This window comes from Neoarius graeffei, chromosome 13 (genome assembly GCF_027579695.1).
Source record: "Neoarius graeffei isolate fNeoGra1 chromosome 13, fNeoGra1.pri, whole genome shotgun sequence".
NCBI classification, from domain to species: domain Eukaryota; kingdom Metazoa; phylum Chordata; class Actinopteri; order Siluriformes; family Ariidae; genus Neoarius; species Neoarius graeffei.
Window position 1 is genome coordinate 68,639,614 of NC_083581.1, and position 21,289 is coordinate 68,660,902.

At 44.0% G+C, this 21,289-nt stretch overlaps 1 protein-coding gene across 6 annotated transcripts in view; it reads left to right on the plus strand.

The window, feature by feature from the left end:
* The window catches only part of casz1 (castor zinc finger 1), a 107,651-nt gene that overhangs the window by 38,484 nt on the left and 47,878 nt on the right, over nt 1–21,289 (plus strand). For 4 of the 6 annotated variants that reach the window (XM_060938407.1, XM_060938412.1, XM_060938411.1 and 1 more), the window contains exons 1-2: nt 1,050–1,143; nt 18,151–18,714. In XM_060938407.1, coding sequence (XP_060794390.1) covers nt 1,065–1,143; nt 18,151–18,714 — 643 coding nt within the window. In that variant the 5' untranslated portion in view covers nt 1,050–1,064. Of the gene's footprint in view, nt 1–1,049; nt 1,144–18,150; nt 18,715–21,289 lie in introns of those variants that run through there. The other 2 variants (XM_060938408.1, XM_060938409.1) reach the window with 1 other exon arrangement.

The following is a 21,289-nucleotide window of genomic DNA, read 5'->3' on the forward strand; positions in this document are numbered from 1 at the left end:
TCCCTGGGTGAGAGACCACAAAGCCTTCTGTCTCTCACACACACACACACACAGCTCACCCTCCCATTCGAGTCGATGCCCTGCTCTCGTTCTGCATTATTTCCTTGGGACGGACACACCTAGTATTTGATGAATAATAGTTTTTCAGGTCACCCTTGAAACCTTCCACTTACAGTAATGTGCAGTTCGGGGGCGGTCCGGCTCACGATATTAATTTGAGGCTTAGTCTCAAATTCTTCTGTCTGAGTGTGCTGTCTCAGCAGGAGAGAGCTGTCATCAGGGCAACTGCAAGGCCTGACATTAATATCGCGATGTGAAAAGTGGCCCACATGTAGGAGAGAAACTTGAAATTCCTTGCTAAACAATAACTCTGAGCCGACGAATCTGGCAGGCGTGTGGCAATGACTCGGAGCAGAGGTTTGGGGGGGTTTTTTTCAGCTAAATCAATCACTTGGGGACAAAACAGCCACCATCATGGGGCGAGATGGTGAAATGTGAGAGCAAGGCATCTGCTTTCGGTGTAGCAAGTCTGGAGTTTGTGGCACATGTTATCAGTGTCAACAGCAGCCGTGCATGGTCTCTCTCCCTCCCTCCCTTTCCCTCTCTCTCTCTCTCTCTCTCTCTCTCTCTCTCTATCCATGATATTGCCCCTGCCCATGGCTGCTACTCGCTCATTGACTCTGTGTAACTCAATCTGAGAGGCTGGAGCCTAGCAGAGTGGGCTCGCCTGCCGCGTTCTCATCCAGCCTGGACAGTCAGCCACGCGTTCGGCACACTGGAGAGAGCAGCTTAAGTGGCCTCTCTCTATCTCCATCTTGCTCTCTCTCTCTCTCTCTCTCTCTCTCTCTCTCTCTTCCAGGCCTTTTTTTTTTCCATAACGGCTGTAGAGGTAGAGAGCAGAGGGTGGTGAAGGACCCCTACTGGTAAAGTGGGTAAACACTCACAGCCCTGACATCTGTGCTGCATGCACGAATGCGAGAGACACAAGGAGCAGGGGAGAGAAAGTGGGGACGAGTGCGAGTGCAGCCTAGCCGTGGAGGCGTGTGGGGAAACAGGGGGGAAAAATGCCGTGCTTCGTGGAGAGAATTCCGCCCGAGCGTCAGGGGGAGGTGAGACGCAAACAGGAGGGCCGTCTCTTGCCAGGTAAGGCTCGAGCCAGACGCAACACACACTCAATCACAGCGAACTCTAGACACACACACACACACACAGTCTGAGGTGCTACTAGAGTCAGGTGTGATGTCAGAATGTGTGATAATTCCGCTTTGTGTGCAGGTCAACCCACATAGAATGGATTAAACAAAAGTTTAATCTCACTTCTGGGGGGAAAAAAATATATGAAATAAAACTGTAAAATGCTTTAGGACTAAAGTTTACTGACATTTTTAAAAGACTTCCTTCCGATCCTGTGCCACAGGTGTGATATATAAGAACCAGGCCTGATTCTTCTCCACATGAAGAGTTCTCGAGGACTAATCGTTTCGATGTCTAATCTTCCGCACTTTCCATCTGTGTTGGTTTTGGATTAGCCATTGTGTACTTTTTCTCTCAAATTGTTGTTCTTAATTATCACCCAGGCCTGTGAGAAGGATGGCACTGAATTTCTCAACTCGCTGACATGTGGTGTTATTTGCCCAGCTAAGCGGCTCCCCGCTAGCATGGAGTGAGCTCTCAGCCGCTCGCTTAGATACAGATGTTCTAAGGATTTTGCCGAGCACCAGAGAACACAGAAGGGTTTGTATTTGCGTCTGCATTTGGCTTGGATATGCAGTGTTCTGGCTTAATCCAGTCCGCCTCTCAATTAAACTTTCCCCTTTGTTAAATAAATACAGTGTCGCGAAAACTAAACATGCATTTGCATGGAGCCTCTCAAGTTTCAGGCCATAATGGGCTCAGTGTAGGCCTGAAAAACAGAGGCCAGATATATACTGTGTGTGTATATAATCAACAGAGTTGAGCTCCCAGTGAAGGTGAGGTCAAACATGAATTGGGTTTCTGTAGTGATCTGGCAGTGGTTCCGACGTCCCAGTGGATTGTTTTGTTTGTTTGTGTATGCGTGCGTGCGTGTGTGTGTGTCTGCTTGTGTAGGCGTGTTTGCGTTTCCGTCCGTGCACACACTTGTGCGAGATTTTACTAAGCAGATATTTCCCCTGTTTTCGCTCTGAGCCGCGGGAGATTGATGACTGAATTGTGGAGTACATGTTAACAGTAACTGCTGATTTATTGAGATACTTAGGGTAAGTGAGGCGGCCCTGACTCAGAGGGGTGGAACAAGATATAGTCCTTTTAGCTTAATGCAGAAATAGAGCCTTTTTAAGGAATAATTGTGATTACTGCTTGGGGGTTGGGGGAGCGCAGGGGAGGGAGGCTTTTAGCTTGAGGAGAGGTGAAGGAACCACAAGGGATGGATGCAAGAGACACTTTGCATTTTCCTCGAATTTGTTTTGCATTCAATTGCAAGTTACTGGCGCAGTTTCAGGCGTTGGGTTGGTGATTTTTTTTTTCTCTTTTTCTGAAACCACGCTCAAAAAGGTTTGCGTACCTTTTTGACAAACATGCTCAGAAACGATGGCATTTTAGAAGAATCGGTCTCGTTTCTTCATCCCCTGAGCATGTTTGCCTTCAGCAGGATTCAGATCCACTTTAAAGATTCATGTGACTTCAATCTGATATCCCTCCATCTCTATATATTTTTTCCTCGCAGCACAGAATAAAGAATAGCACTTCCCTAGCAGAAGAGGAATGGCCCTTTTTTTTTTCCAAACCACCTTTTAGACTGAGTGAAATGTTTCCCCAGTTCGCTCAGGGACGACTTTATTTCTTAGCAGGGATTTAACACTCACTCAGTACCCCCATAAATACAAGCTTCCCCAGCAGCCCAGGAGCCATAACTCATGCTCTAAGTCTCAGGCTAACCAAACTCATATTGCAGAGAGAGCTTTGTTTGGCTTTGTTTCTGCTTGCTGAAACCCTTCAGATTACTGTCTCAGCCGCACACAAACCTCTTCCTCTATAACTCGCTTCAGCACAAGAACATGAATTCGCACTGGGTTTTTTTTGGGTTTTTTTGTTGTTTTTTTAAGCTACTTGTGTTAAATTGAAGACTAGGCTTGTTGACAGCAAGGCTGCTATTGTTTAATGAACATGTAGCTGGTGGCACCTGTTGAAGTCCAGGCTCTTCCTACCACATCATTAGTGACAGTATACTTGTGGCTAGAAGACGCCCACACAGAGCATTGTGGCTAGGCCGAGTCATTTATAGCCCAAAGTTCACCTGAAGTGCTCATTTGAAAACTTTTTAAAAACCTATGTAGAATAATGAATAATTTAATCGAGGAATAAAACTAACCCTAACCCTACCTTTTGTCATTTTTCTGAATGTCCAGAAGATTTATTCCTTTTAAAGTACAACAATCTGCCAACAATAACGTTTTTTTTTTTTTTTTTTAATTAAAATGTATTGTGAGAAAGTTATTTCCTGTTCTCATTTACATCACGGGGGGCGGGACAGTGGTGTAGCGGTTAGCACTGTTGCCTCATAGCAAGAAGGTCCTGCATTCAAGCCCGGCGACCGACGAGAGCCTTTCTGTGCGGAGTTTGCGTGTTCTCCCCGTGTCAGCGTGGGTTTCCTCGGGGTGCTCCGGTTTCCCCTACAGTCCAAAGACATGCAGGGTAGGTTAAGTGGTGGCTCTAAATTGACTGTAGGTGTGAATGGTTGTGTCTCTCTATGTGTCAGCCCTGCAATGACCTGGCGATTTGTCCAGGGTGTACTCTGCCTCTTGCTCATAGTCAGCTGGGATAGGCTCCTGCGACCCTGTACAGGATAAGTGGCTATAGATAATGGATGGATGGATGGATGGATTTACATCACGACAGCTATAAACAGTCTTTTCCTCACCAGCCTTTTTTTTTTTCTCACAAGTTAAGAAGACAAAAAAAAATTCAGCAAGACCAAAAAATAAAAAAACCCAAACTCCTTCCTGAAGACTGTCCTGTGCCAGAATAGCATTTCCTAAACATCCTTTCGGAAGAACCGACTTCTAATAAGCTAGTTCCCACAAGTTTGCCGCAAGTCATGGAAGCCACAGCCTAGTGGTTAGAGAAGCAGCTTCAGGACCAAAAGGTTGCTGGTTCAATTCCCTGGACCACCAGAATGTCTGAAGTGCCCTTCAGCATGGCACCTAACCCCCAGGCTGCTCTGGGTATGTTGTACATCGCTCTGGATAAAAGTGTCTGCTCAATACCTGTAATGTAAAGTCGGATTGCAGTATCTGAGTCTCAGTTTGCACTAACGGTATCTCTGTCATTTTTATTTAACTGTCAAAACTGTAGCAAACAAAACTATCACTAATATTAGCAAAGTTAGATAACTATCTAGCTTTGCATACTTGTTCTGTTGCTCAGTTTCCTAGTATGACATCATCCTCTATTAATTTGCATATGAAGCATGATGGGGGGGTTAACTATTTTGTGACATCGTAAACTGACCTCAACGTAAATCAATTTTTAACAGAAGCAAATTTTGCACAGTGTTAACAGGTTTGATCACAGGAATCAGTAGATATGTTTATTGTCTAAAAAAAAATAATGTTTTGAATACGGGGTGCTTGAATGATCAGAGAAGAAAAGTCCAAATTATATAAATTGAGTTGCGTTGGAGTTGGAAATGTGGAAAGAAAGGCTTCGGATGGACTCGTTTCTAATCTGTGTGGAAGAAGAGATGCTTGCTCTCTCTCTCTCTCTCTCTCTCTCTCTCTCTCTCTCAGGGCCTCTGATTAGTTCTGATTTACACTGGAGTACCTCCTGTTCTTAACCTCCCAACGTTCCACACATATCTGACACACGCAACTCCTTTACACGCTTGAAGCCCTCTGAAGTCTTGTTCCTGTGTTCCGCCTTTTCTGAGGCTTTGCAACTTGCGTTATACGTGTAAAAGACAAAGCGCTAGGAGGCATATTGCTCAGGTAGTCCATGTTTTTTTTTCCCCTTCTTGCCCCGTTTGATCTCGGCGTCCTCCCCATGAGAGAGCAATACCGAAGACGTCCTTTGAAAAGATGACGTTGCTGAAAATGTGCAGCAGCAGTCCATCACCTCACATAAGGCCCCAGCGTGAAAACAAAAGCGCTTGTTGCTCTGTCTGATAAAACGCCGCTGCTCCACAGAGCTTTTCATCTTTCGCTACCTGTTAGAGCAGCTGCTGCCATACCCTTTGTTCAGGCTCTCTCGTACAGTGTTATTGGTGTTGCCCAGGACGCCATAAGCTGATCAGTGGGACAAGGTGTGGCGCGTGTCCAGGCTGGTACCCAGGCTGGTGCCAGTCCCCAGGTTTGGCTCTCACGTTGTGGATTGATGTCTGGGAAACAGTGGGGGCTTCGCTGTACCTTTATTACGCATCAGCTGGATACCAAACTAATTTGATAAAGCAGCACTTAATACAGCGCACACACGCTGCCACTGTGCCTGGCTCGCTGACAAGTGTGTCACGCCACCTGGCAAAAGGTTGGCACCGTGCTTCGGCATGGGATATGGCAGAGGAGAGAGGAACACGTGGCAGAGATAGAGGGAGGGCGAACGAGTGGAAAATAGAAGGTGTGGAGAGAGGAGTTCACAAGGGAGGATGACAGACATTAAGAAGGTGGAAAAACTGTTGGGGTAGAAAAGAGAGAAACGCACTGAGAGGTTGCTTTGGTAATTACTAGCTCTGTGCCCAGGCAGTGGAGGCCAGTGTGTGTGTGTGTGTGTGTGTGTGTGTTTGCTTCAGGCCCTGGTGCTCTGATAATGAAGGGTTAGTGTTGCAGTTCTGACAGTGTTAATCTCCCCATCGCTCTTGGCTGAAATTTACCCTGCTGGGGAGAGAGCGGCAAGCCCACCTGACAGCGCAGTTTACCCACAGCCTGACACCCGCTACACACACACACACACACACACACACACACACACACACTCCCAATGGGACGAGCCTTCAGCACCCATCCTCATCTCGAAGACAAAAGAAAAAAGGAAATAGAAAGAATAAAGGGAAAGATCGCAGAGGGGGAAAACTTTTTCTTTGCTTTTCTTCTCATCCTATTTGAAGTTTGTGAAGAGGCGCTTAAGCATTGCGGCAGTGCAGACGCAGCCGTATGAATATGCATCGCACCATATGGCTGAACTAGCGCTGGGACTAGGTGTGTCCAGAAGGTAGATCAGCATTGATGCATTATTCCTCCCTCAAGTGCAACACACACTCCTTTAGGATGAGCACAGCAAAGACATGGTCACTCAGTGGGGTAGAGGGAGAGACAGCGAGCGAGCGAGCAAGATTGTATTTTTAGAGTTCAGATGCACACCCTGACGCAGCCTTGATTAAAAGTGATATTTCTGACACATTAGGATGCGTGCTGGAAGTAACCTTCTCCAAAGCCTTCATTATTAGATGCATGACAGACTTGAATATTTATAAAATACATTTTAATAATTAATAACAGCAATCTGCTACAGTAATTCATCAAATTTGCACTTCAGCGGAGTATCCGTTTTCACTTTAAAATAATAATAAGGCAAACCCTAATGCCAACCAAAAGGCAAAATTGCAACCTGCACTCGTCTGAAGCTCATCATAAGCTTCAGTGCATTCATGACATTTAGGTCAATGCAAAAAAAAAAAAAAAAAGACAGTGTTAATGATTTTCGTTCTTCCTGCTGTTTTTGTCAGCACCACTTTAACTGCACATTTCTGTACTGCAGAGAAGAAGAAAGGCTGTTGTGCTGTTTACTTGTTGTGTTGCTTCAGTTTGCAGGAGGCTATACTGCATAAATAAAATCAGGAAACCAAAATGTTTTAGTGTAGAATATACAAGAAGCTGTTGTGGTTTTATCAAAAGCAAATTCTTTGTTTGAGTCAGCCAGCAACACTTCCTTTATGTGTTCTCTGACCAAAATAGCACGCAGTTTCACTAAAGCAGCACCCTACCTCCTCGAGCTTTTTCTTTCTTCATTTTTCTTATTTTAACAAAACACAGAAACACAGATACCTGTTTGAATTTGTGAGATGTTTAAATCGCAACAGAGTTTTTCCTTCTAAGTTCTGTTTCAGACTGTGTTTTTTTTAATGTACCGGGTATGCAGATGCATATACTGTCATTATAGACAAATAAACCAGAATGCATTAGATATTAGACTTGACCTACAGCCTAAGGGCCCCCCCCCCACACACACACACACACGTTTGTCTTACTATCCTTCTGAGGACTCTTCCACTGACATAATTATTATTGCAATTAATTAATGCTGTGCCTGCACCTAACCCTAACCCTAACCTCAGTAATGGAACGGAAACTTTTTGGCTCTTTTATCTCTCTCTCTCTTTTTTTTTTTTATAAACACAACACCAATTTCCTTGTGGGGACCATCCAAATGTCCCCACAAAGTTGAAATTGTCAGATTTTACTATCCTTGTGGGGACATTTGGTCCTCAGTAGTATATAAACACACACATTTGTCTTACTATCCTTCTGAGGACCCTTCCACTGACATAATTATTATTGCAATTAATTAATGCTGTGCCTGCACCTAACCCTAACCTCAGTAATGGAACGGAAACTTTTTGGCTCTTTTATCTCTCTCTCTCTTTTTTTTTTTTTTATAAACACAACTCCAATTTCTTTGTGGGGACCATCCAAATGTCCCCACAAAGTTGAAATTGTCAGATTTTACTATCCTTGTGGGGACATTTGGTCCTCAGTAGTATATAAACACACACACACACACACACACACACACACACACACACATTTGTCTTACTATCCTTCTGAGGACCCTTCCACTGACATAATTATTAATGTACGTAATTAATGTTCTGCCTACCTGCTTTTTGGCTCGATGTTTTTTGTTGTTTTTTTTTTGTTGTTATTGTTGTTTGTTTGTCTTGTCTTTTTTTGTTTGTTTGTTTTAAATGAAAACTATGTGGGATCAACGAAAGGTCCTCACAAAGTAAAAAAGTGTCAGATATTTTGGTAATCCAAATAATAATACTAAATTATCCCATTATTATTATTATTATTATTATTATACTAGTAATAAATTAAGGAATGAATTAAGAAATGAAGACAGAAATTGGCGCTGGCCGAGTTCTCGCTCGGCTGAAAAAGCCTAAAGTGCTGACTTGTTTTTGTCTTTGTCAGAAGAAGGGCACCGAACACAAATTTCTTCCTCATGTACCTGATGCAGCAGACATTTAGAGGACACCTGTAACTCATTCCTGCATTAAATAAGAAAAGAGAGAGAGAGGAAGGGGAGGTGGGGGGGAGAGAGAGAGAGAGAGAGAGAGAGAGAATGGCAAAGTCTGTGAAGCACAGCAAATGTTTTAATGGTGGCCAGGGATCGAAGTTGTCAGTGAGGCTTCCTGTCTGGAAATGCAGGGGTTTTTTTGCTTAAAGTCACCTCCTCCTCTCATCTCATGCGGAAGGCACAGGGACCTGCAGTGTGCAGGCAGAATTTGAGGAAATTGCTTTAAAAACATTGAATGTGTGTGTGTGAGCGCAGGGAGCCGCAAAACAAGTTTTAAGAGGTAACCTTGGAAATCAATTAAATTTTCCATGTGAGCTGGAAATGTTTCCAAGGAAAAGCCGTCCTGTTTAATTTTCCTCTTCTTTCTTTAGGGACGTGCTGCCCGTCAAGCTGCATCTTACTAAAAGCTTTGTTGCTCTGCCTTATTTCATTTTAAATATGGGCTGTTAAAAAGTTGAGATGCTTGTTGGAGAAATACCCCAATTCATTGTGGTGATTGTGGTGGCGTAGCTAAACGTTTAAACGCGGCTTTTAGGTTCAGCACTAAGGTGATTGATATTCATTCATTTGAATGACGGTGGTTCATAGCGAGGAAAAAAGCTGAGTCAGTGAGTGTTTCGATGTGAAAGAGAGAAAGGTGTATTTTGTAAGATGGCCATGTACATCTTCGTTTATCTGCCCCGGGGGTGAGTCCTGGTCTCTGTCTTTCTCTCTTTCTGACTCTCTAACATGCAGCAGGTGGAGGTTTCTACACTCCTAATTGATAACTAATCGAGCAGCTTGTGCTGTGTTCCCCCAGAGGACGGGCCCTAATGGTGGCTTGGCTTGCTCAGCAGTGTGGCCCCGGAAACTACTAAATGAAATATATCCAAGCAGATAATGACTTTGAGTGACACACTTTAACACCAAGCAGCGGCTGACCTCTCTACTGTCCCTCCTCCCTCCATCACCTTCCCCTGGCTCTCGCTCTCGTCCTATGCATTGGCACCCGGCACGGTTCCTCGTGGTAGAAATTCAACCAACTCAAGCGGTTAATCTGTATGGATATCAGTTTAAGGACTCTTGAGAGGTGTCGGGAGGCTCTGTGCAGTGCCTTTGCCATGCCCTGCTGCCAAACCTGCTGCCAGCTCCTCACAGAGGTCTTGCCACCCAGCTCTGAGCTGCCAACGTGGCTAATTAACCTCCACCGCCAGGGTCGCGCTCAATCTGGCTCCATCTGAAGGACTGGTTTTACACAGAAGCTAAATGCTATAGATTGTTTCAGTCAGATCTACTAATGAGTTTAAAAAAAAAAAAAGTGTAAATAAACAGCGATGCTAGTTGTTGACCAGCAGAACGCCGATGGTTTCATGCTTGAAAATTATAATTTACACGACTCTATTTGTATAAAAACTTACAAACCTTAAGGTTCAGGGATAGGAATGTATGATATTGAAAGTAAAAGTTATTCCATGAAGTCGAGTCGTACATGAGCTGATAGTGCTACGCGCCTCGTCAGCTGAGTCGCCTTAAGCCTCGTACAACAAGATTGAGTGGAATAACTGTTTTATTCTATCCACAGTCACTGGATTTTGAAAAAACAGAGCATTTTTATGTTTTTTTTTTTTTTGCAAATTTGATGAATAAAAAGACTTTATACAAAACGTCCGACAAAATCATTTCCGCTTAGAATGCAAACAAACCGGTGAAATGACAGGAGCGATTTGTGAAAAATGTGATAATAATGCTTGAAAAACATTTTTAAAAGATACATTCTTACCATCAAATACTTTTATTCCATGTTTTGTTGCTTTTTTATATATTTTTGGGGGATTTTGTTTTCAAATGGAGTTTTTATTTCGTCCTCGGTTAGTTCAGCAACACGCTCCGCCATTTTCTTCTTCTTCTTTAGGGTTTTTTTTTTTTTTTGGTGGTTGGCAAACCAACTTAAAGGCGCATTACCACCACCAACTGGGCTGGAGTGTGGAACAGGAGATATTGGGGAAAAATACTTGCTAACAAAGCCGCCATTTTGTTTTTCTGTACTCACTGTATATGAGCTGATATCCTAGTAGTAGAGTAGCCAATGAGAGCATGCGATTGCTCATGTCCAGTGAATGTAGATAGAGAGATAGCGAGACAGATTGCTGTAGTTCGTTCAACTTTGTTCATGTTTATCCTGAGACGAAATTCCAAAAGGCTTTAAAACTTCCTTTTTTAAGTATTTTGCCAGCTACAAGTCCGACTTCCTGTTCAGCCTTCATACCGTCGTCCCTCAGCGGTGCAACAATCATCTAAGCTACAAGTTTATTAGATCATCTCAGGGTCACTAACAAAGTTGAATGCACTGAGCTGTCTTCCTTTTTTCCATAAGAATTTTATTCCTTAGAATTGTGCTTTGCGTCCTAATTACTCCCCGTACAGCATATTTCCTTTTCCGCTTTGCATTTAAAAATATAAAGTGGCATTTTGTGTCCATTGTGCTGCATGGTGTGTCCCCGTGTGTGCCTTTGTTTTTTCAGGGCTTGTTTGTTTGTGCTAGTCGTGCTGGTCCCTGGCAGGAGTATTGTACTTGGCTGAAGGCTCCTGTCTGCAAGAGCAGGAGGAGGAGGGGGGGAGCGCGAGCGAGCGAGCGAACGAGCAAGCGAGAGAGAGAGAGAGAGAGAGAGAGAAAGGTTCACTGAGAAGTCAAAGCAGGTCTCTCAAGGTTGGCTCAAAGACAGCATGCAGCGTGCAAGGTCACATCCAAGACTAAAAGCAATAAGTGCTTTATTGATAGCAAAATAACTCCCTACAAGCATCCGCTGATTAATAAATAAAACAGATTTGTGTCCGTCTGTGTGTCTGCCTTCGTCTTTGTTGATGCCCTCACATTTTGCGAATTCAAACGTTTGTTGTTTGTATGGAAAAAAAAACGTTTGTTTTGGTGCATTTTTACGTCGAGTGTAATTGTTTTGTCTCGACGTGAGTCCTCACACTAAGGATTGATTCCTGCAGCAGAATCTCAAAAATTGATTAGAATCCATCAGATAAAAGAGGACACAGGGAAGTGAAGTGGGTGTGCATGAAATACCACGCCTTTCATCATTCCTTTAAAGCGTCACTTCATATTTTATTTGTCCCGGAAGATCTCAGTGCCCATAACTTACTTAAATTCAACATAGTGATTTTCCACCACTTTCAGATACTATATTGTGAAGCCTAACTTCGTAGCTGTATAAATAAATCCAAAAGTAACTCGTGTTTTTATATGTTTATATCTTGGTTTCCACAAGGATAGGGATATCTGTCAGGTTTGACCTTGTAGGGAGATTTGGCTTCTTTTATTTATTCCTTTTAGTTACTGAGGTTAAGGTTATCGCTAGGTTTAGGTGGAGGCGTATTACTAATTAGCTGCATTAATAATCGTCAGTGAAATGTACTCATAAGGTTAGTACGACAAGTGTGTGCGTGTTTTGAGCTTCTTTCAAATGAAAGTAAAAGCCCAACAAGCCTGTTTTTCCTCCAAAACCTGCTCAGAAACAAGAAATCCATCTGTGTCGTCTTCTGGGAAATGGCCCAGTATTCACCCCATAAGAACATTCCCGCCTCACTCAGTACCCCAACAACGCCCTCTTCCCCTGACTCCTATCCTTTTAAAATGCAGTCGGCAATGGCATTGTTTTTAATCATCAGAACCCAGAAATTATTATTATCGCCTCTGACGTGGCAATTAAAACTTCAGGTCAGAAGCACAACGAGCGGTGATCAGCGGTGAAGCTGAGAAGTTTTAATTAGACGATCAGAACCATTAATGCACAAAAAAAAGGTGTGCGCTGGGAAATTAACGCGAACGTCTTAATCAGGGTTACCAACTCCGAAGAGGAGTCAAGTGAACAGAGAGCGAAAAACAAATCATTTCCGCACCACTGGGACAAAACTCAATTAAATATGCATGCAGAAAATGGAAATTTGGAGCATCAGCACAGACTGTTGGAAAAAATTACGGCAAATCTGGACACGGGGTCGTGGACCTGCTTATTGTTATTCTTGTGTAATAAAAGTGAAAGAGGGGGCCAGATGCCGTGGACTGGAGGATTGGTCCATCAGTGGCTTTCCGCTTGGCTTCCCTGAGCCCACGTTCACACCCTCAGGGGAGCGTGGAAACACGGAAACACACACACACACACATACACATACACACACGTACGTCCTGTGAGCTGTAAATTCATAAAATAAAAACAGAATGGCGCGGTTTTATTTTTATTTCAGGTGTGGGAGGTCGGTGCTTGTGCATTTTTGTGTGTGAGTACAGAGACCGGGAATACACACACACACACACACACACACACACACGGCACTTTGGATACAGACTTCCATGAGAAACAGGGACACAGAGTTCATGCAGGCACATGCCAAAAACCCGGCCTTGTCAATTAATCTGCCGAACAGGTTATGATCTTATAGAGGTGCTTTTTAAAGACGGAGAGGAAGGGATGAAAGTGTGAAGCATGCTAAATAATGAAAAATAATCTCTTACAATCCTGGCATTTCCCATGCCTATTTTATATTAATTAACTCACCATATGATGGGGGTTTTGTCCTTGTCAGTCAAGCTATGCTGAAATGCCGAACGAATTCCCCACATTACACCACTAACACCCTGTATGACTGCGAGGCCGAACCGGGGATCAGGTTATAGATTTATAGACAGATGCCACAAGTCTCTCAGTAAAGCTGAACACACAGGAACATATTTCCTATAGAAAGTAGCAGGCAGCAGATCTATGTTGGGAAATAGGTGTGTCGGTGTGGTGTGGGTTGTTTCTAGAACATTCCACCTGAGGTAAAACGCAAGGTGATGAACGCATATATCATCTCCTACAATTTCTGTATATACCTTGCCTGTCAGAGAACGAGAAAAGAGGGAACGAGAACGAGAGAGAGAGAGAGGACAGGACATGCCAATCTAAGCAGTCATTAACAGCCACTTCCCCACTCTGGCAGGCTGATTACAGTCTGCACACGTTCACACAAATAATGCACTTCCAACAGCATTATTAGGATTTGAAACACCACTTGATTGGGCATGATATCATTCTGGCACATAAACAGAAGCTCTGCATTAAACAAGAAGACATGGAGAGGCTGGAGAGCCGTGACAGACTGACTTCGTGAGAGAGCTTTCATTCTTTTTTTTTTTTTTTTTCTCCCCCCCTCTAAAGAGTGTTTTTATGTCAGACATTTTTTTTTTTCACCATTCGCTGTGGCATAGTAGCTCCGTTCTGACAAGAAGCAGGACTTATGAGGCCTTTGATGTACATCTCGGGCTGTGCAGATAAAACGGAAGACCTCTCTCGCTCTTATTGTCGAAATTGTTTAAAATACTTCGAGCATTTTTCCCCCCCCCACAGGTTTTCTCCTTATACAGTAACGGGATTACCCGTCTTCCAGCTCTGCAGTCTTTCTGTGAAAATCTTGTCAGCGTTACAATAAACATATCCACTTAAGAAAAACAAGTTTGGTTTAGTTATGATGATCCGTGCTTCTTCGTTTATGAAGTCGAGGTGGACGAGCATCTTCGAGCACCTCCGAGACCCGGCTGAATCCCTGTCGTTTCGCTTGCGCTTAGAAAAGCAGGTCAGAGTGTGGAATTAATAGGGCTTTGCTGCTTGTTACACCTATTTTTGTAAACGTGAACGGTGGTCCCATGAGAGCCAGAAAGCCTCCCTTATGAGTGCCTTTGCTTTCATCTCCGTCCCTGCTGATTTTATCACATTGTACGCTATCATGCACACAAACGACTGGAGGTAAACAGCATGGTTACCATAGCAATCAGCAGTGTTGGCAAAAGCAGAGGCTCACTTTGGCAGGCGTGTACGCAAAATCAGCGGTTATGAATGGCTAGGCCTGTTTTTTGAACTCTTATTCTTTTAACCACAGGTCCTGACATAACACGAGTCTTTCAATGCATACCAGGCGATATAAACCAACATGTACGCTCACCGTCCACTTTATTAGGAACATCAGTACACCTGCATGTTCGTGCAATTATCTAGTCAGCCAATCATGCAACAGCAGCGCAATGCACAAAAAACGTTATGCAGAAAAAATATAATGTTTAGAATATTTAGGCACCAGAAACTGCCGAGGGGCGGCACGGTGGTGTAGTGGTTAGCGCTGTCGCCTCACAGCAAGAAGGTCCTGGGTTCGAGCCCCGGGGCCGGCGAGGGCCTTTCTGTGTGGAGTTTGCATGTTCTCCCCGTGTCCGCGTGGGTTTCCTCCGGGTGCTCCGGTTTCCCCCACAGTCCAAAGACATGCAGGTTAGGTTAACTGGTGACTCTAAATTGACCGTAGGTGTGAGTGTGAATGGTTGTCTGTGTCTATGTGTCAGCCCTGTGATGACCTGGCGACTTGTCCAGGGTGTACCCCGCCTTTCGCCCATAGTCAGCTGGGATAGGCTCCAGCTTGCCTGCGACCCTGTAGAAGGATAAAGCGGCTAGAGATAATGAGATGAGATGAGAAACTGCCGATCTCATGCGATTTTCACACATTATCGTCTCTAGCGCCAACCCTAGTCTCAGATTCCTGTCTGAGAAATGACAGGATGACAGGAATGGAACCCAATAAGGTCTTCTGCTGTTGTAGCCCATCTGCCTCAAGGTTTGACATATTATGCATGTTGATATGCTTTTCTGCTCACCACAGCTGTAAAGAGTTGTTATTTGATTTACCAGAGCCTTCCTATTGGCTCAAACCAGTCTGGTCACGCAAGTCTTCTGACCTCTGTCATCAGCAAGAGATCTTTGACCTGTAGCTGCATGATTTCATGCATTTCGCTGCTGCCACGTGATTCACTGATCATCCATCCATCCATCCATCCATCCATTATCCATAACCGCTTATCCTGTGCAGGGTCACGGGCAAGCTGGAGCCTATCCCAGCTGACTATGGCCGAGAGGCAGGGTCCACCCTGGAAAAGTCGCCAGGTCATCGCAGGGCTGACACATGGAGACACACAACCATTCACACACCTTCACATTCACACCTACGGTCAATTTAGAGCCACCAGTTAGCCTAACCTGCATGTCTTTGGACTGTGGGGGAAACCGGAGCACCCGGAGGAAACCCACGCGGAGAACATGCAAACTCCGAACAGAAAGGCCTTCGTTGGCCGCTGGGCTCGAACCCAGAACCTTCTTGCTGTGAGGCGACAATGCTAACCACTACACCACCGTCCCACCCCCTGATCAGATATAATTACATAAATGAGCAGGTATACAGGTTCCTCATGAAGTGGACAGAGAGTTATAGATTAGGACTAGAATAGGATGATGTGATCTTCAGATTGTCCAAATTGTGGATAAAAACAAAAGCATTTCCTACAAGGTGACGTTAGATTGCACTGTTCAGGAAACCTGTACTTAAAGCACGAAATAGTGGCATGGTAACCAGAAAAATGACCTGTACCGTTACACCCAAATGACCTCAATCTTCCTTAGGAGGTGTTCTGAAAAAATACTTTAGAATTTGTCTTCCACTTCCTAATAGTTTTTCCAGCTGATTTTTTCCCCTAAATTGCTGCCCTCTACAGCGTGAACCCTTAACCCCGGCCTTGCAATTGTCTCAGGGTGAAAGCCTCCGTTCAGCAGTGTTTAGAATTCCAGCAGTGTGTGTGCAGTACGGAGAGGCGCGGGACAACGCTCGACGCATAATTCCTCAGCTTATTGTTTCAGAGAGGAAGGGCTGAGCACAAATACCGGTACATTAACTGAGAAAGCATGTGCTGAGGCCACGGGGCCCCCAGGACGCTGTCTGACAGGACAGCGCAACCTTTAGCTGCGTGTACTAAACACGCAAATACGACAGAGAAAAAAGAGCAAAAGTGGAGACAATGCCGAGTAATAGTGTAGTAATGGAATGACTGAGTGGGAAATCCTGATTAGGTCATCTGGTGCATACAGTATGTTTGCACAAGAATGCTATGTTCCTTGTTTTGTATTTATGAGTTGATGAGAACAGGTCAGAAATAGCAATTCAAACTGTGTGTGGTGGATCAATTAATGTGCACCATGTCCACCATGTCTTTTACAACACAGTGAAGAAAATGATCGCCTTACCGGTAAAAGTACACAGATTTCATTATCAGTATTCCCTTAATTAAAAGTGAGCTTCAGTAAGATATGACTCGGTCGTGTTACGAACTTATAAAAGAAGTACGGAGAGGGGGGCATCGTGGCTCAGGTGGATAAGGCGCCATACCATAAATCCGGGGACCCGGGTTCGATTCCGGCCCCGAGGTCATATTTCCCGATCCCTCCCCGTCTCTCTCTCCCGCTCACTTCCTGTCTCTATACTGTCCTATCCAATAATAAAGGTGAAAAAAGCCCAAAAAATATCTTTAAAAAAGAAGTACGGAGAGGATTCTGCTCCAAAAAAAATATACCTTTGAATATACAAAGGGAAAACATTTACAATACATTTGCTTAAGGTTAATACATTTTTTATTTGCTTGTGTCACTCGTCATATGGTCCGTTTGGATGGTGCAGGGGAGATCTGGAGCCACTGCGTCAAATACACACACATTCCTTCTATGAAAAAAAAAAAAACCTAACAAAAATAGTAACTCTTAAGATCAGCAGACTTTTGCCTCTTCTAGTCAATGAGGTGCACACAGGAAATGTGGGTCTGTCTCTGTGTGTGCTCGAGTCTGTCTCTCAATCTAAGATAAACATTTTGATCTCGAAAAGACCACCAACATGACATTTTTATACCGCACCATCCTGTGGAACTTCCACAGTGGAACAATTTTATAAGTCTGCTTCTGTTTTGTGCGATATGTGACCTGTAGAGTCTTCAAGAGTTCCTGCTTTCAAGTAAAAATGACCAAATTTGGGGGGTGGGGAGGAGGGGTATTTCCACGTCGCAAGATTTTTTTTTGTGTTTTTTTTTTGGTTGTTTTTACGTATGCATGTGGACTGGCATGTAGGGCATTTCATAGAAATTCATTGAAGCATGACGTTTGCTACCTTTATTTTTTAACGCAAGGCTTTTCCTGGAGGCACAAAAAAATTTCCGGTACAGTTTGGTCCTTCTCCTGCTCCAATACACCTCGTAATCTACTATCGAGTTGAGTCAGGTGTGTTAGAGCAATATAAATAGCAAACTGTGGGCTCCACATGGCTCCAGCGCTCCATGGCTGTAGCTGTGGAACAGGAAGGTGATGCTGGGTTAAAGGCTTAGTGCTAACAGCTGCTGGCTGGCTGAATGCGCCATCCTTTGCCTTTATGCCATTTTTGTGTGCCTTCTAGAGCTTTCTGCAGAGAGCCGTCATGTCCCCCTGCTGTCAGAGTTAAGGCTGAACAGAGCTCTCATTGGCAGGAGCTTGGGCCTCTTTAGGTAGAGAGAGTCTACAGTGTCAGGCTGTTTTTATTCCGCTGTCATGTCGAGGATTAAGTCTCAATGCAATGGCTGCTCAGTGCGCCGTTGGGGGTCTGATTATGATCTAGTCGTCTTTTTGCTTCTAGGTTCTCAGTGACAGAAAAGATGAAGTCTGTCCTCTCATCTTCTCTCTCGCTCTGTCTTGGTGCTTACAGTAAATACATGTACTTTAATTTAACTCTTCCTTTTTTTATTGCTGAATTGATGACTATTTTAAGAAAAAAATATGGAGGCAGAATCAGCATTGAGGCTTTGAGTCAGACTACTTCATTATTTCTTGCGAAAGCCTTTGTGATACGGTATGTAAGTGCCATGTAGGAACAGCATCACTCTTCTGAAACGCTTTGTTAACCCTCGTCTGTAGCTGCATAATTGTATCTGAGGAAAAGGGTCATAGTCATGGAATTACAATATTGCTTTAGTTATCAACAATTCCTGTCTAAATTGCTTTTTTCCCCTTTGTCTCTCTTTCTTATTTGCAGCTGAAAGGGGTTTATGCACTGAAAAGACCTCAGGAAAATCCACAATGGCCGCCAAAAGAAAAGGTGGCCTAAAACTCAACGCTATCTGTGCCAAGTTGAGCCGGCAGGTAGTGTACGATGGCAGCTCCCAGAACGCCGAGGGTGACCCGAGCCTGGCAGACAACAGCGAGCGGGGCAGTTCGCACTACGACGAGGGCGACAGACCGGATAGCGACTTCTCCGAAGGTCTGACGCTGGGCCAGAGCCTAGAAGATGACCAGAAACGACGCGAAGCCATCGAGAAGTGGGTGAACGGCGAGTATGCTGATGACCCGCCATCCTTAGACGATGATGAGCCAAAGGGGTCCAAAGCCAATGGCGGAGAAGACGGGCCTCCAGATGGCGTGTACATGGTACAGCCCAAAGGCTGCAGCGATGAAGAAGACAATGGGGACGAAGCCGAAGTAATGCCTACGTCCCACGAGGGCAGTTACCATGACGACAGGGACTCGGATAGTCCTCAAAAAGAGACGAGCTACCCGCCGTCCAGCGAGACTAACTGCCAAGCTTCCTTCTCTTCTACAGGTACAAATCCAGCATTAAGAGCGCTCGAACGTCTTCCTAAGATGTTAGTTTAGTGTTATTTTTAGTGCTGTCAAGCGATTAAAATATTTAATCGCGATTAATGTCGCGACTGTCATAGTTAACTCGCGATTAATCGCAATTTAATCGCACATTTTTGTCACATGAAAAACCATTGTAATTCTCTTATCAGCATAAAAAAGTGAATGGGCTTGCTCACCGTTCGAACTACGGGGGTACTCGGGGGATCCGAGATCCCCTGAAACAGACATGAGATCCCTTGAAAACATGATTTGGGAAGTGTTGGGGGGTCTCTAAAATATTGTCAAAATGATGTTTATTGACATAGCAATCGTGTGTAACGGGAAGCATTTGCATATCCGAAGTGAGCGCGCGATGGAGATCCGCGCTCTGAGACAAGCGCAAGCACCCCCCCCCCCCCCCCCCCCCCCCCCAAGGGAATAAAGGGACCCCCCGAAAATATCGGCATAGTTCGAACACTGGTTGTACCAATGTTTTTTTTTTATTGCAGAGCATAACACGTCTTGTCACAGCCACTGCAAAGTGGGGCTGGAGCCGCCGATGGGAAAACGAAACCTAAGCCGAGCACCGTGGCTCTTCGGGGGAGGGCAGAGGACTCTGGCTGTGCAGGGCGTGGCATCATGTCACAGAGCGTTAATCTCGCGATAAAAAAATTATCGCCGTTAAAATTGAGTCAAGTTAACGCGTTAATAACGCGACATTTTTGACAGCACTAGTTATTTTACTTCGAAACATTCAAAAAGCACAGGAAATGGAGATGCAGTCTTACAGGCTTTATCTGAAAGTGCTACTTAGCATCATGACTACAGCGCATGACTATCCAGTGACACTATTCTGGCAGGTGAAACTGGGAAAACAGGAACTGGTGTGATTTCCTGCAACAATACCTGAATATCTGGGACAGTATTATACACACAGTAGCAGCAGCAGAGAACCAGTTGTGTTGGCAGGGCAGATTAAATATTATCTTACACCTAGGATTATATTTTGGGCATTTTATTTTACTACTTCCCAAATCCAGCACTATAGTAGCTAAGGCTCTTCTGCTTGAAGTCTCTGTCATTACAGAGTAACTCTGTAACCCTGAATCTGTCTCACGTCGGACGTATTGAATAAGAGACCGTTGCGTGCGTGTGGTGGGAGAAAAGAGCTCAAGGAGAGCTCATATTTTATTAGCACCTTACTTGCAAAAACAGGCTAATTGCACTTGTGTGCCATCCAAGTATTTTGCTTTTTGACCTTTTTGCCTTGAAACCTTACGCTTTCTCTTCTTAGTATCAGGCATTACTATCAGTCAGATTAGATGGCAAACTTGTTGGCATATCCTATAAAGTGGCAATAACACCAGAAAACAGCAAAAGCAAATATTTACTGCTTAACAACGGGCTGAACTTTGAGACCAGCCACAGACTTATCTGAGATCTGAGGTACAGTAGTGCTCGAAGCGCAATACCACTCAAGCTGAAGTAGATAACAAATGGAGATAAGGCACCGCTGCCCCTTTTTTCAGTACAGCAGTTAAAATCTGGTTGGTCTGGTACTTTTTATTCTTCCAATACTTCACTTTACGAAAGACCTATTTTCCATTTCATCTTATTTTCCACTGGCAGTTTAATTCTACGTTTCCCACCTTGCAGCTATAGTACAGGAAAGTGGTCTCTTTTTATTTTTATCGAAGGTCTGCTCGGCAAATCTTTGTGGTTTTCATTAATTATATTTATTTTAAAAAATAAAACAAAATCAACCGCTGCCTGTAAATAAATATGACGCGTGAAATATGCTACACCTTTTTTCTGCAACGGTTTACAGTGCATCTCACCACAGCAGCAGCAAAGCAAAGTGTTTCAAGGCTACATCAAGCACACGCTTCTTCTTTTTTTTTTTTCTTTTGACTTGTTTTTCTTCATCCCCCCCTTCTCCCTCTTTTGTTAATTGTAACTAGGGCATCTATATTGCCATGTTACTGCGCAGTTCACAATTAAAATATTTTTCCCCCCTTCCCTTTCCTCGCTGCTGTCTTTCAAAGGCTGATGCGGAGCGCACATAATTATGCATATAAACATAGTGGCTTAATTATCTCTCACAACATCAGTGACAATGTAATTAACAAACATTGCAAGATCAATGAGAGAAACTGCGACCTTCAAAACATTTAACTCCTCACTTGGAAGCGCCGTGTGGGTTCCCTATCAGCTCCACGAGCCCGCAACGCTCCTCACGCAGCACTTTGATGCCTCGTAGAATTCACACGCAGGCCGTAAAAACGCAGCTCTGTGAAAAGCCACTGTTAATGCCGTGAAAGGGATGAGCTTCGGATCATATCAGATGGACCACGGGTGCAATTAGACTCTTCAAAGGTTATAGGCAAAGGTCATTTTAGCCTTCTGGGGCATTTTTAAATTTTAGGATTTTTGTTTTTTGTTTTAAATCTGTAGAACATGTGCAAGTAGCTAAATAGGAATACTGTTTTTATTCACTTATCAACATGATTAGCTTTTTCTCATTTGTTCATTTTGCTCACGTTCATTCGTCGAAC